This window comes from Salvelinus fontinalis, chromosome 36 (genome assembly GCF_029448725.1).
Source record: "Salvelinus fontinalis isolate EN_2023a chromosome 36, ASM2944872v1, whole genome shotgun sequence".
In the NCBI taxonomy this organism is placed as follows: Eukaryota; Metazoa; Chordata; class Actinopteri; order Salmoniformes; family Salmonidae; genus Salvelinus; species Salvelinus fontinalis.
In genome coordinates, this window is record NC_074700.1 from 26772457 (window position 1) to 26787505 (window position 15049).

A 15049-nucleotide genomic window follows, 5' to 3' on the forward strand; every position below is an offset into this window, starting at 1 on the left:
TGAATGTCTTGCCCACTCTCTACATCAAGGATGACAATTAACAACGATAGGACAGTCATTTGCAGTAACACAAACATATACATTTTATTATGTCTGGTGCTCCTAAATTCTGTCTGGTGCTCCTAAATTCTGTCTGGTGCTCCTAAATTCTGTCTGGTGCTCCTAAATTCTGTCTGGTGCTCCTAAATTCTGTCTGGTGCTCCTAAATTCTGTCTGGTGCTCCTAAATTCTGTCTGGTGCTCCTAAATTCTGTCTGGTCCTCCTAAATTCTGTCTGGTCCTCCTAAATTCTGTCTGGTCCTCCTAAATTCTGTCTGGTCCTCCTAAATTCTGTCTGGTCCTCCTAAATTCTGTCTGGTGCTCCTAAATTCTGTCTGGTCCTCCTAAATTCTGTCTGGTCCTCCTAAATTCTGTCTGGTCCTCCTAAATTCTGTCTGGTGCTCCTAAATTCTGTCTGGTGCTCCTAAATTCTGTCTGGTGCTCCTAAATTCTGTCTGGTGCTCCTAAATTCTGTCTGGTGCTCATTACTTTTTGAAGTTAAGAGTACCAGCGCTGCCAACGAAAAGCGTTAATTTAGAGCACTGAACACTAAAATAGAGCTTCTGGTGTGATCACAGTAAAACGTGTCGATTGGAAAGCATAGATTATCAAAGACATAGTTTCTAATTGAGTTACAACTGAAGTGTCAGTTCAAAACAGAGACGAGTGACTGAAGCGAGTGCCCGGGAAAGATGTTATCGACCAATGAGAGGATTGCGTTAAATACTCTGCTAATCCATGCATGCTTCTGATTGGACAAAACAGATGAAAAGGAGTTTCATGTCAAATTAAAATGTCCATTAGTCTCACAACTTAAATAAAACGGCATTCACTTTTTTCAGGGCATCTCGTTACCATTTTTCAGGGCGTCTCGTTACCGTTTTTCAGGGCGTCTCGTTACCGTTTTTCAGGGCGTCTCGTTACCGTTTTTCAGGGCGTCTCGTTACCGTTTTTCAGGGCGTCTCGTTAACGTCATTCGTTGATTCAGGGCATCTCGTTAACGTCATTCGTTGTTTCAGGGCTTCTCGTTACCGTTTTTCAGGGCGTCTCGTTAACGTCATTCGTTGTTTCAGGGCTTCTCGTTAACGCCATTCGTGTTTTTCAGGGCGTCTCGTTAACGTTTTTCAGGGCGTCTCGTCTCATTCTCGTCATCAGTATTCGTCAGGAACAATAGGTTGGTGACTAAATGAACAGCGGTGTGTGTGGAACTTCAAGCCCTCAAATACTTACACGGGTATCCGGTCGTAGGCATCTTCAAAACAATCCTGCAAAACACAAACACAGACAGATTACACAGACAGAAACACAGACAAAAACAGACAGTTAGATTACACCCACAGAAACACAGACACTATGGTGCCAGCTGGAACAGTGACAGCAGACATTATGGTGCCAGCTGGAACAGTGACAGCAGACATTATGGTGCCAGCTGGAACAGTGACAGCAGACATTATGGTGCCAGCTGGAGCAGTGACAGCAGACATTATGGTGCCAGCTGGAACAGTGATAGCAGACAGCATGGTGCCAGCTGGAACAGTGATAGCAGACAGCATGGTGCCAGCTGGAGCAGTGACAGCAGACAGTATGGTGCCAGCTGGAACAGTGACAGCAGACATTATGGTGCCAGCTGGAACAGTGATAGCAGACAGCATGGTGCCAGCTGGAACAGTGACAGCAGACATTATGGTGCCAGCTGGAACAGTGACAGCAGACATTATGGTGCCAGCTGGAACAGTGACAGCAGACATTATGGTCCCAGCTGGAACAGTGACAGCAGACATTATGGTGCCAGCTGGAACAGTGATAGCAGACAGCATGGTGCCAGCTGGAACAGTGATAGCAGACAGCATGGTGCCAGCTGGAGCAGTGACAGCAGACAGTATGGTGCCAGCTGGAACAGTGACAGCAGACATTATGGTGCCAGCTGGAACAGTGATAGCAGACAGCATGGTGCCAGCTGGAACAGTGACAGCAGACATTATGGTGCCAGCTGGAACAGTGACAGCAGACATTATGGTGCCAGCTGGAACAGTGACAGCAGACATTATGGTGCCAGCTGGAACAGTGACAGCAGACATTATGGTGCCAGCTGGAACAGTGATAGCAGACAGCATGGTGCCAGCTGGAGCAGTGACAGCAGACACTATGGTGCCAGCTGGAGCAGTGACAGCAGACAGCATGGTGCCAGCTGGAACAGTGACAGCAGACAGCATGGTGCCAGCTGGAACAGTGACAGCAGACAGCATGGTGCCAGCTGGAACAGTGATAGCAGACAGCATGGTGCCAGCTGGAGCAGTGACAGCAGACAGTATGGTGCCAGCTGGAACAGTGACAGCAGACATTATGGTGCCAGCTGGAACAGTGACAGCAGACAGCATGGTGCCAGCTGGAACAGTGACAGCAGACAGTATGGTGCCAGCTGGAACAGTGACAGCAGACAGTATGGTGCCAGCTGGAACAGTGACAGCAGACAGCATGGTGCCAGCTGGAACAGTGACAGCAGACAGTATGGTGCCAGCTGGAACAGGGATAGCAGACAGCATGGTGCCAGCTGGAACAGTGACAGCAGACAGCATGGTGCCAGCTGGAACAGTGACAACAGACAGCATGGTGCCAGCTGGAGCAGTGACAGCAGACAGTATGGTGCCAGCTGGAACAGTGACAGCAGACAGTATGGTGCCAGCTGGAACAGTGATAGCAGACAGCATGGTGCCAGCTGGAACAGGGATAGCAGACAGTATGGTGCCAGCTGGAACAGGGATAGCAGACAGTATGGTGCCAGCTGGAACAGTGACAGCAGACAGTATGGTGCCAGCTGGAACAGTGACAGCAGACAGTATGGTGCCAGCTGGAACAGTGACAGCAGACAGTATGGTGCCAGCTGGAACAGTGACAGCAGACAGTATGGTGCCAGCTGGAACAGTGACAGCAGACAGCATGGTGCCAGCTGGAACAGTGACAGCAGACAGCATGGTGCCAGCTGGAACAGTGACAGCAGACAGCATGGTGCCAGCTGGAACAGGGATAGCAGACAGCATGGTGCCAGCTGGAACAGTGACAGCAGACAGTATGGTGCCAGCTGGAACATACATCACAGAAAATAAACACGCACACATAAACGACCATAGAGGACCACCCCACCAGGACCATAGAGGACCCCACACAGACCATAAAGGACCCCACCCAGAACATAGAGGACCCCCCCGCCCAGACCATAGAGGACCCCCCACCCAGACCATAGAGGACCCCCCACCCAGACCATAGAGGACCCCCCACCCAGACCATAGAGGACCACCCAACCCAGACCATAGAGGACCATAGAGGACCCCCCCCCAACCAGACCATAGAGGACCATAGAGGACCCCCCACCCAGACCATAGAGGACCATAGAGGACCCCCCACCCAGAGCATAGAGGACCCCCCACCCAGACCATAGAGGACCCCCCACCCAGACCATAGAGGACCACCCAACCCAGACCATAGAGGACCCCCACCCAGACCATAGAGGACCATAGAGGACCCCCCCCCCACCCAGACCATAGAGGACCCCCACCCAGACCATAGAGGACCCCCCCACCCAGACCACAGAGGACCCCCCCACCCAGACCATAGAGGACCCCCCCACCCAGACCATAGAGGACCCCCACCCAGACCATAGAGGACCCCCCCACCCAGACCATAGAGGACCCCCCCACCCAGACCATAGAGGACCCCCCACCCAGACCATAGAAGACCCCCCACCCAGACCATAGAAGACCATAGAGGACCCCCCCACCCAGACCATAGAGGACCCCCCCACCCAGACCATAGAGGACCCCCCCACCCAGACCATAGAGGACCCCCCACCCAGACCATAGAAGACCCCCCACCCAGACCATAGAAGACCATAGAGGACCCCCCCACCCAGACCATAGAGGACCCCCCCACCCAGACCATAGAGGACCCCCCCACCCAGACCATAGAGGACCCCCCCACCCACAGCTCCAACAGCTACGCCTTCACTATGGTGAATCACTAAAACAATACAGAAATACACGAAGGAAAAAGAAGGAACAGCACGTCAGAAATCAGCTCAATGTAATTGAAGAATCCATAGACTCTAACCCCTTCTGGGAGAATTGGAAAACACTAAACAAACAACAACACGAAGAATTATCTATCCAAAATGGAGATGTGAGGATAAACCACTTCTCCAATCTTTTTGGAAAAAATAACGAAGAACAAACAGCAAAAACATATACATGATCAAATACAAATCTTAGAATCAACTATTAAAGACCACCAGAACCCACTGGATTCTCCAATTACACTGAATCAACTATTAAAGACCACCAGAACCCACTGGATTCTCCAATTACACTGAATCAACTATTAAAGACCACCAGAACCCACTGGATTCTCCAATTACACTGAATCAACTATTAAAGACCACCAGAACCCACTGGATTCTCCAATTACACTGAATCAACTATTAAAGACCACCAGAACCCACTGGATTCTCCAATTACACTGAATCAACTATTAAAGACCACCAGAACCCACTGGATTCTCCAATTACACTGAATCAACTATTAAAGACGACCAGAACCCACTGGATTCTCCAATTACACTGAATCAACTATTAAAGACCACCAGAACCCACTGGATTCTCCAATTACACTGAATCAACTATTAAAGACCACCAGAACCCACTGGATTCTCCAATTACACTGAATCAACTATTAAAGACCACCAGAACCCACTGGATTCTCCAATTACACTGAATCAACTATTAAAGACGACCAGAACCCACTGGATTCTCCAATTACCCTGAATCAACTATTAAAGACTACCAGAACCCACTGGATTCTCCAATTACCCTGAATCAACTATTAAAGACTACCAGAACCCACTGGATTCTCCAATTACACTGAATCAACTATTAAAGACCACCAGAACCCACTGGATTCTCCAATTACACTGAATCAACTATTAAAGACCACCAGAACCCACTGGATTCTCCAATTACACAGAATCAACTATTAAAGACCACCAGAACCCACTGGATTCTCCAATTACACTGAATCAACTATTAAAGACCACCAGAACCCACTGGATTCTCCAATTACACTGAATCAACTATTAAAGACCACCAGAACCCACTGGATTCTCCAATTACACAGAATCAACTATTAAAGACCACCAGAACCCACTGGATTCTCCAATTACACTGAATCAACTATTAAAGACCACCAGAACCCACTGGATTCTCCAATTACACAGAATCAACTATTAAAGACCACCAGAACCCACTGGATTCTCCAATTACACTGAATCAACTATTAAAGACCACCAGAACCCACTGGATTCTCCAATTACACTGAATCAACTATTAAAGACCACCAGAACCCACTGGATTCTCCAATTACACTGAATCAACTATTAAAGACCACCAGAACCCACTGGATTCTCCAATTACCTTGAATGTGTTACAGGACAAAATAAAAACCCTCCAACCCAAAAGGCCTATGGTGTTGAAAGAGTACACAGTGGCAGAATACCTGACCACTGTGACTGATCCAAACTTAAGGAAAGCTTTGACTATGTACAGACTCAGTGAGCATAGCCTTGCTATTGAGAAAGGCTGCTGTAGGCAGACATGGCTCTCAAGAGAAGACAGGCTATGTGCCTCACTGCCCACAAAATGAGATGGAAACTGAGCTGCACTTCCTAACCTCCTGCCCAATGTATGACCATATTAGAGACACATATTTCCCTCAGATTACACAGATCCACAAAGAATGAAAGTGAAAGTAAAATACCACAGTTAAGTGAAATACCACAGTGTTCCATCACAGCAGCAAGATGTGTGACCTGTTGCCACAAGAAAAGGGCAACCAGTGAAGAACAAACACCATTGTAAATACAACCCATATTTATGTTAATTTATTTACCCTTTTGTACTTTAACTATTTGCACATCGTTAGTTATATCCCTTTATTTAACTAGGGAGATGTGCAACACTGTATACAAACATAATGACATTAGAAATGTCTTTATTCTTTTGTAACTTGTGTGAGTGTAATGTTTACTGTTAATGTTTTTGTTTATAATCCATTTCACTTGCTTTGGCAACGTTAACATATGTTTCCCATGACAACAAAGCCTTTAAACTGACATTGAGAGAGAGAGAGAGAGAGAGACACATGTGTGTGATGTTTACAGTTTAATGTCTGATTGTTTTTGGTCTTTGTTGTTTTTGTTTCTCCACTTGGCCATGTAAACCGGTTCCCATGCCAACGAAGCCCTTTGACATTCTCTGACAACACAGTTGGTTCACCTAAGACAGCTCCCCATTCACACCCATCCCGTCCCCCAACCCCTGTCCAGCTCTGAGAGGATGCAAGCTAATAATAGCATGATAGTCACTTACATAAAATCGTGACAACAGCCCACACACACAGAGCACCCCCCCCCCCCCCGAGGCAATGTTTTACTGTCGAGAGCAGATCGATGGTTTCCACACAACGACATCACCCAGGCCTGTTAAACAGACAGCTTTTAACAGTGAGGAGAGGAGGGTAAATCACAGTACAGGAGGGTAAATCACAGTACAGGAGGGTAAATCACAGTACAGGAGGGTAAATCACAGTACAGCAGAGAGGAGAGGAGGGTAAATCACAGTACAGGAGGGTAAATCACAGTACAGGAGGGTAAATCACAGTACAGGAGGGTAAATCACAGTAGAGGAGGGTAAATCACAGTACAGGAGGGTAAATCACAGTAGAGGAGGGTAAATCACAGTAGAGGAGGGTAAATCACAGTAGAGGAGGGTAAATCACAGTACAGGAGGGTAAATCACAGTACAGCAGAGAAGAGAGGAGGGTAAATCACAGTACAGCAGAGAAGAGAGGAGGGTAAATCACAGTACAGCAGAGAAGAGAGGAGGGTAAATCACAGTACAGCAGAGAAGAGAGGAGGGTAAATCACAGTACAGCAGAGAAGAGAGGAGGGGTAAATCACAGTACAGCAGAGAAGAGAGGAGGGGTAAATCACAGTACAGCAGAGAAGAGAGGAGGGTAAATCACAGTACAGCAGAGAAGAGAGGAGGGTAAATCACAGTACAGCAGAGAAGAGAGGAGGGTAAATCACAGTACAGCAGAGAAGAGAGGAGGGTAAATCACAGTACAGCAGAGAAGAGAGGAGGGGTAAATCACAGTACAGCAGAGAAGAGAGGAGGGGTAAATCATAGTACAGCAGAGAGGAGAGGAGGGTAAATCACAGTACAGCAGAGAAGAGAGGAGGGTAAATCACAGTACAGCAGAGAAGAGAGGAGGGTAAATCACAGTACAGCAGAGAAGAGAGGAGGGGTAAATCACAGTACAGCAGAGAAGAGAGGAGGGGTAAATCACAGTACAGCAGAGAGGAGAGGAGGTTAAATCACAGTACAGGAGAGAGGAGATGAGGTTAAATCACAGTACAGGAGAGAGGAGAGGAGGGTAAATCACAGTACAGGAGAGAGGAGAGGAGGGTAAATCACAGTACAGGAGAGAGGAGAGGAGGGGTAAATCACAGTACAGCAGAGAGGAGAGGAGGGTAAATCACAGTACAGCAGAGAGGAGAGGAGGGTAAATCACAGTACAGGAGAGAGGAGAGGAGGGTAAATCACAGTACAGCAGAGAAGAGAGGAGGGTAAATCACAGTACAGCAGAGAGGAGAGGAGGGGTAAATCACAGTACAGCAGAGAGGAGAGGAGGGGTAAATCACAGTACAGCAGAGAAGAGAGGAGGGTAAATCACAGTACAGGAGAGGAGGGTAAATCACAGTACAGCAGAGAAGAGAGGAGGGTAAATCACAGTACAGCAGAGAGGAGAGGAGGGGTAAATCACAGTACAGCAGAGAGGAGAGGAGGGGTAAATCACAGTACAGCAGAGAGGAGAGGAGGGTAAATCACAGTACAGGAGAGGAGGGGTAAATCACAGTACAGGAGAGGAGGGGTAAATCACAGTACAGGAGAGGAGGGTAAATCACAGTACAGGAGAGGAGGGGTAAATCACAGTACAGCAGAGAGGACGGTAAATCACAGTACAGGAGAGAGGAGAGGAGGGTAAATCACAGTACAGGAGAGGAGGGTAAATCACAGTACAGGAGAGGAGGGGTAAATCACAGTACAGGAGAGGAGGGTAAATCACAGTACAGGAGAGGAGGGTAAATCACAGTACAGGAGAGGAGGGTAAATCACAGTACAGGAGAGGAGGGTAAATCACAGTACAGGAGAGGAGGGGTAAATCACAGTACAGGAGAGGAGGGTAAATCACAGTACAGGAGAGGAGGGGTAAATCACAGTACAGGAGAGGAGGGTAAATCACAGTACAGCAGAGAGGAGGGTAAATCACAGTACAGGAGAGGAGGAGTAAATCACAGTACAGGAGAGGAGGGGTAAATCACAGTACAGGAGAGGAGGGTAAATCACAGTACAGCAGAGAGGACGGTAAATCACAGTACAGGAGAGAGGAGAGGAGGGTAAATCACAGTACAGGAGAGGAGGGTAAATCACAGTACAGGAGAGGGGTAAATCACAGTACAGGAGAGGAGGGTAAATCACAGTACAGGAGAGGAGGGTAAATCACAGTACAGGAGAGGAGGGTAAATCACAGTACAGGAGAGGAGGGTAAATCACAGTACAGGAGAGAGGAGAGGAGGGTAAATCACAGTACAGCAGAGAGGAGAGGAGGGTAAATCACAGTACAGCAGAGAGGAGAGGAGGGTAAATCACAGTACAGCAGAGAGGAGAGGAGGGTAAATCACAGTACAGGAGAGGAGGGTAAATCACAGTACAGTAGAGAGGAGAGGTGGGTAAATCACAGTACAGCAGAGAGGAGAGGAGGGTAAATCACAGTACAGGAGAGGAGGGTAAATCACAGTACAGCAGAGAGGAGAGGAGGGTAAATCACAGTACAGGAGAGGAGGGTAAATCACAGTACAGCAGAGAAGAGAGGAGGGTAAATCACAGTACAGCAGAGAAGAGAGGAGGATAAATCACAGTACAGTAGAGAGGAGAGGAGGGGTAAATCACAGTACAGCAGAGAGGAGGGGAGGGTAAATCACAGTACAGGAGAGAGGAGAGGAGGGTAAATCACAGTACAGGAGAGAGGAGAGGAGTGGGTAAATCACAGTAGAGTAGAGAAGAGAGGAGGGTAAATCACAGTACAGGAGAGGAGGGTAAATCACAGTAGAGCAGAGAGGAGAGGAGGGGTAAATCACAGTACAGCAGAGGGGGAATCACAGTACAGGAGAGGAGGGTAAATCACAGTACAGCAGAGAGGAGAGGAGGGTAAATCACAGTACAGCAGAGAGGAGAGGAGTGGGTAAATCACAGTACAGGAGAGAGGAGAGGAGTGGGTAAATCACAGTACAGGAGAGAGGAGAGGAGGGTAAATCACAGTACAGCAGAGAGGAGAGGAGTGGGTAAATCACAGTAGAGTAGAGAAGAGAGGAGGGTAAATCACAGTAGAGTAGAGAAGAGAGGAGGGTAAATCACAGTACAGGAGAGGAGGGTAAATCACAGTAGAGCAGAGAGGAGAGGAGGGTAAATCTCAGTAGAGTAGAGAAGAGAGTAGGGGGTAAATCACAGTACAGGAGAGGAGGGTAAATCACAGTACAGCAGAGAGGAGAGGAGGGGTAAATCACAGTACAGGAGAGGAGGGTAAATCACAGTACAGGAGAGGAGGGTAAATCACAGTACAGGAGAGAGGAGAGGAGGGTAAATCACAGTACAGCAGAGAGGAGAGGAGGGTAAATCACAGTACAGGAGAGGAGGGTAAATCACAGTACAGCAGAGAGGAGAGGAGGGTAAATCACAGTACAGCAGAGAGGAGAGGAGGGTATATCACAGTACAGGAGAGAGGAGAGGAGGGTAAATCACAGTACAGGAGAGAGGAGAGGAGGGTAAATCACAGTACAGCAGAGAGGAGAGGAGGGTAAATCACAGTACAGCAGAGAGGAGAGGAGGGTAAATCACAGTACAGCAGAGAAGAGAGGAGGGGGTAAATCACAGTAGAGGAGAGGAGGGTAAATCACAGTACAGGAGAGAGGAGGAGGGTAAATCACAGTACAGCAGAGAGGAGAGGAGGGTAAATCACAGTACAGCAGAGAGGAGAGGAGGGTAAATCAAAGTACAGCAGAGAAGAGAGGAGGGTAAATCACAGTACAGCAGAGAGGAGAGGAGGGTAAATCACAGTACAGGAGGGTAAATCACAGTACAGGAGGGTAAATCACAGTACAGAAGAGAGGAGGGTAAATCACAGTACAGGAGGGTAAATCACAGTACAGGAGGGTAAATCACAGTACAGAAGAGAGGAGGGTAAATCACAGTACAGGAGAGGAGGGTAAATCACAGTACAGTAGAGGAGGGTAAATCACAGTACAGCAGAGAGGAGAGGAGGGGGTAAATCACAGTAGAGGAGAGAGGAGAGGAGGGGGTAAATCACAGTACAGGAGGGTAAATCACAGTACAGGAGGGTAAATCACAGTACAGAAGAGAGGAGGGTAAATCACAGTACAGGAGAGGAGGGTAAATCACAGTACAGGAGAGAGGAGAGGAGGGTAAATCACAGTACAGGAGAGGAGGGTAAATCACAGTACAGGAGAGAGGAGAGGAGGGTAAATCACAGTACAGGAGAGGAGGGTAAATCACAGTAGAGCAGAGAGGAGAGGAGGGTAAATCACAGTACAGGAGAGAGGAGAGGAGGGTAAATCACAGTACAGGAGAGAGGGGAGGAGGGTAAATCACAGTACAGGAGAGAGGAGAGGAGGGTAAATCACAGTACAGCAGAGAGGAGAGGAGGGGTAAATCACAGTACAGCAGAGAGGAGAGGAGGGGTAAATCACAGTACAGCAGAGAGGAGAGGAGGGTAAATCACAGTACAGCAGAGAAGAGAGGAGGGGGTAAATCACAGTAGAGGAGAGAGGAGAGGAGGGGGTAAATCACAGTAGAGTAGAGAGGAGAGGAGGGGGTAAATCACAGTACAGGAGAGGAGGGTAAATCACAGTAGAGCAGAGAGGAGAGGAGGGTAAATCACAGTACAGCAGAGAAGAGAGGAGGGTAAATCACAGTACAGGAGAGGAGGGTAAATCACAGTAAAGCAGAGAGGAGAGGAGGGTAAATCACAGTACAGCAGAGAGGAGAGGAGGGTAAATCACAGTACAGGAGAGGAGGGTAAATCACAGTACAGGAGAGAGGAGAGGAGGGTAAATCACAGTACAGGAGAGAGGAGAGGAGGGTAAATCACAGTACAGGAGAGAGGAGAGGAGGGTAAATCACAGTACAGGAGAGAGGAGAGGAGGGTAAATCACAGTACAGCAGAGAGGAGAGGAGGGTAAATCACAGTACAGGAGAGAGGAGAGGAGGGGTAAATCACAGTAGAGTAGAAAGGAGAGGAGGGTAAATCACAGTACAGGAGAGAGGAGAGGAGTGGGTAAATCACAGTAGAGTAGAGAGGAGAGGAGGGTAAATCACAGTACAGGAGAGGAGAGGAGGGTAAATCACAGTAGAGTAGAGAGGAGAGGAGGGTAAATCACAGTAGAGTAGAGAGGAGAGGAGGGTAAATCACAGTACAGCAGAGAGGAGAGGAGGGGTAAATCACAGTAGAGTAGAGAGGAGAGGAGGGGAGGGTCGTTTATTCAGTAGTCAGTATCAGGGCAGGGTAGTTTCAGCAGGAGTAAGGCTCAGTCTGCCTTGAAGCTAAAACCACTGGGGAAATTGCACTGTACATCAGTCTGCCATGAAGCTAAAACCACTGGGGAAACGGCACATCAGTCTGCCATGAAACTAAAACCACTGGGGAAACTGCACATCAGTCTGCCATGAAACTAAAACCACTGGGGAAACTGCACATCAGTCTGCCATGAAGCTAAAACCACTGGGGAAACTGCACATCAGTCTGCCATGAAACTAAAACCACTGGGTAAACTGCACATCAGTCTGCCATGAAACTAAAACCACTGGGGAAACTGCACATCAGTCTGCCATGAAACTAAAACCACTGGGGAAACTGCACATCAGTCTGCCATGAAACTAAAACCACTGGGGAAACTGCACATCAGTCTGCCATGAAACTAAAACCACTGGGGAAACTGCACATCAGTCTGCCATGAAACTAAAACCACTGGGGAAACTGCACATCAGCCTGCCATGAAGCTAAAACCACTGGGGAAACTGCACATCAGCCTGCCATGAAGCTAAAACCACTGGGGAAACTGCACATCACCCTGCCATGAAGCTAAAACCACTGGAGAAACTGCACTGTACATCAGTCTGCCTTGAAGCTAAAACCACTGGGGAAATTGCACTGTACATCAGTCTGCCATGAAGCTAAAACCACTGGGGAAACGGCACATCAGTCTGCCATGAAACTAAAACCACTGGGGAAACTGCGCATCAGTCTGCCATGAAACTAAAACCACTGGGGAAACTGCACATCAGTCTGCCATGAAGCTAAAACCACTGGGGAAACTGCACATCAGTCTGCCATGAAGCTAAAACCACTGGGGAAACTGCACATCAGCCTGCCATGAAGCTAAAACCACTGGGGAAACTGCACATCAGTCTGCCATGAAACTAAAACCACTGGGGAAACTGCACATCAGTCTGCCATGAAACTAAAACCACTGGGGAAACTGCACATCAGTCTGCCATGAAGCTAAAACCACTGGGGAAACTGCACATCAGTCTGCCATGAAGCTAAAACCACTGGGGAAACTGTACATCAGTCTGCCATGAAGCTAAAACCACTGGGGAAACTGCACTGTACATCAGTCTGCCATGAAACTAAAACCACTGGGGAAACTGCACTGTACATCAGTCTGCCATGAAACTAAAACCACTGGGGAAACTGAACTGTACATCAGTCTGCCATGAAACTAAAACCACTGGGGAAACTTCACTGTACATCAGTCAGCCATGAAACTAAAACCACTGGAGAAACTGCACTGTACATCAGTCTGCCATGAAACTAAAACCACTGGAGAAACTGTACATCAGTCAGCCATGAAACTAAAACCACTGGGGAAACTGAACTGTACATCAGTCTGCCATGAAACTAAAACCACTGGGGAAACTGCACTGTACATCAGTCTGCCATGAAACTAAAACCACTGGAGAAACTGTACATCAGTCTGCCTTGGAGCTAAAACCACTATAAATACATGAGCTAGTTTGCTAGCAAGTTAGTTTAGTAATTAGTTATGCTAATCCAAAGAGACTAATCATGATAGAGTCTGACAGCATGGGCAGCGCCATCGAGACCATCTCCATTTTGAAGTAGTACATTTTCTTTTTCCACAATTGGCTGATCCCTCCTGATGACCCAATTAGACATGACTCCAACAGGGTCCACCAGGAGGGATCAGCCAATGAAGTTGGAAGTCCCACCCAGTTGACTACATTAAAAATGGTGGAAGTCCTCAATGGCGCTACCCGTGATAAAACGACCTTTGGGCTACTAAATGCCTCTATCATTCTCTATGGGCGAAACCAATGCTGATTGCTAACAAATTAGCTAACGAAAACAATGCTGATTGCTAACAAATTAGCTAACGAAAACAATGCTGATTGCTAACAAATTAGCTAACGAAAACAATGCTGATTGCTAACAAATTAGCTAACGAAACCAATGCTGATTGCTAACAAATTAGCTAACGAAAACAATGCTATCAAAAATACTTACACGAGTTATTACATAGTTACAGGAGCTCCTAGTTTAGGCTACTATTCCGGCAGCCATGATGGAACTTTTTTCAATAGGGTTAGCATTAGCACAAACACCTTATTTTAGGCTGTGTTAGCCTAGTAATAGGGCTAGCATAAATACCTAGCATTAGGGTTATCATAAAGACCTGCATTAAGCTGTGTTAGCCCAACAATAGAGTTAGCATAAAGACCTGAATTAGGCTAGACATACATATATATATATATATATGAATGGACAAAGCCATCGATCACATGACACCATTCATTGAAGACTCAATAGTACATTGAAGCCAAATGAAGGCGGTTAAGATGGCGTCTCATGTAGACATAACATGTGCAGTTTGAGATAGTTCATGAAGTGACATTGCAGGCTAGCTAAGTGCTGGCCCCTCTTTCATTGAGTAACTTAAATTGAAGGCCGATCCGGGGTACTGCAGGCTGCCATTACTAACTAAATTATCCTTATAATTTATTTTGCGTGCAATTTTAAAATAATCAGTTCAAGGACATACATCTGATGTATTAGAAGCAATTATTTGGTACCATGATTATCTTCTAATATTTTGTACTTATTTACACAAAGATCGGCCTAGCATGCTAGCTGATGTTAATTCAAAGAGCTGCTTTGGGCTACATATAGCAATAGAGTTAGCGACGTATTAGATTGGGCTGGTAATAAGATTAGGATTAGTGACGTGTTAGATTGGGCTGGTGATAAGATTAGGATTAGTGACGTGTTAGATTGGGCTGGTGATAAGATTAGGATTAGTGACGTATTAGATTGGGCTGGTAATAAGATTAGGATTAGTGACGTGTTAGATTGGGCTGGTGATAAGATTAGGATTAGTGACGTGTTAGATTGGGCTGGTGATAAAATTAGGATTGTAGGATTAGTGACGTGTTAGATTGGGCTGGTAATAAGATTAGGATTGTAGGATTAGTGACGTGTTAGATTGGGCTGGTGATAAAATTAGGATTGTAGGATTAGTGACGTGTTAGATTGGGCTGGTAATAAGATTAGGATTGTAGGATTAGTGACGTGTTAGATTGGGCTGGTGATAAGATTAGGATTAGTGACGTGTTAGATTGGGCTGGTAATAAGATTAGGATTAGTGACGTGTTAGATTGGGCTGGTGATAAGATTAGGATTAGTGACGTGTTAGATTGGGCTGGTGATAAGATTAGGATTAGTGACGTGTTAGATTGGGCTGGTAATAAGATTAGGATTAGTGACGTGTTAGATTGGGCTGGTAATAAGATTAGGATTAGTGACGTGTTAGAT

At 46.8% G+C, this 15049-nt stretch overlaps 1 protein-coding gene across 2 annotated transcripts in view; it reads right to left on the reverse strand.

Moving 5' to 3' along the window:
* LOC129835535 (tetratricopeptide repeat protein 39B) overlaps nt 1-15049 on the reverse strand; it is a 122826-nt gene that overhangs the window by 92965 nt on the left and 14812 nt on the right. For both annotated transcript variants that reach the window (XM_055901211.1, XM_055901210.1), the window contains exon 2: nt 1269-1303. In XM_055901211.1, coding sequence (XP_055757186.1) covers nt 1269-1303 — 35 coding nt within the window. The remainder of the gene's footprint in view (nt 1-1268; nt 1304-15049) is intronic.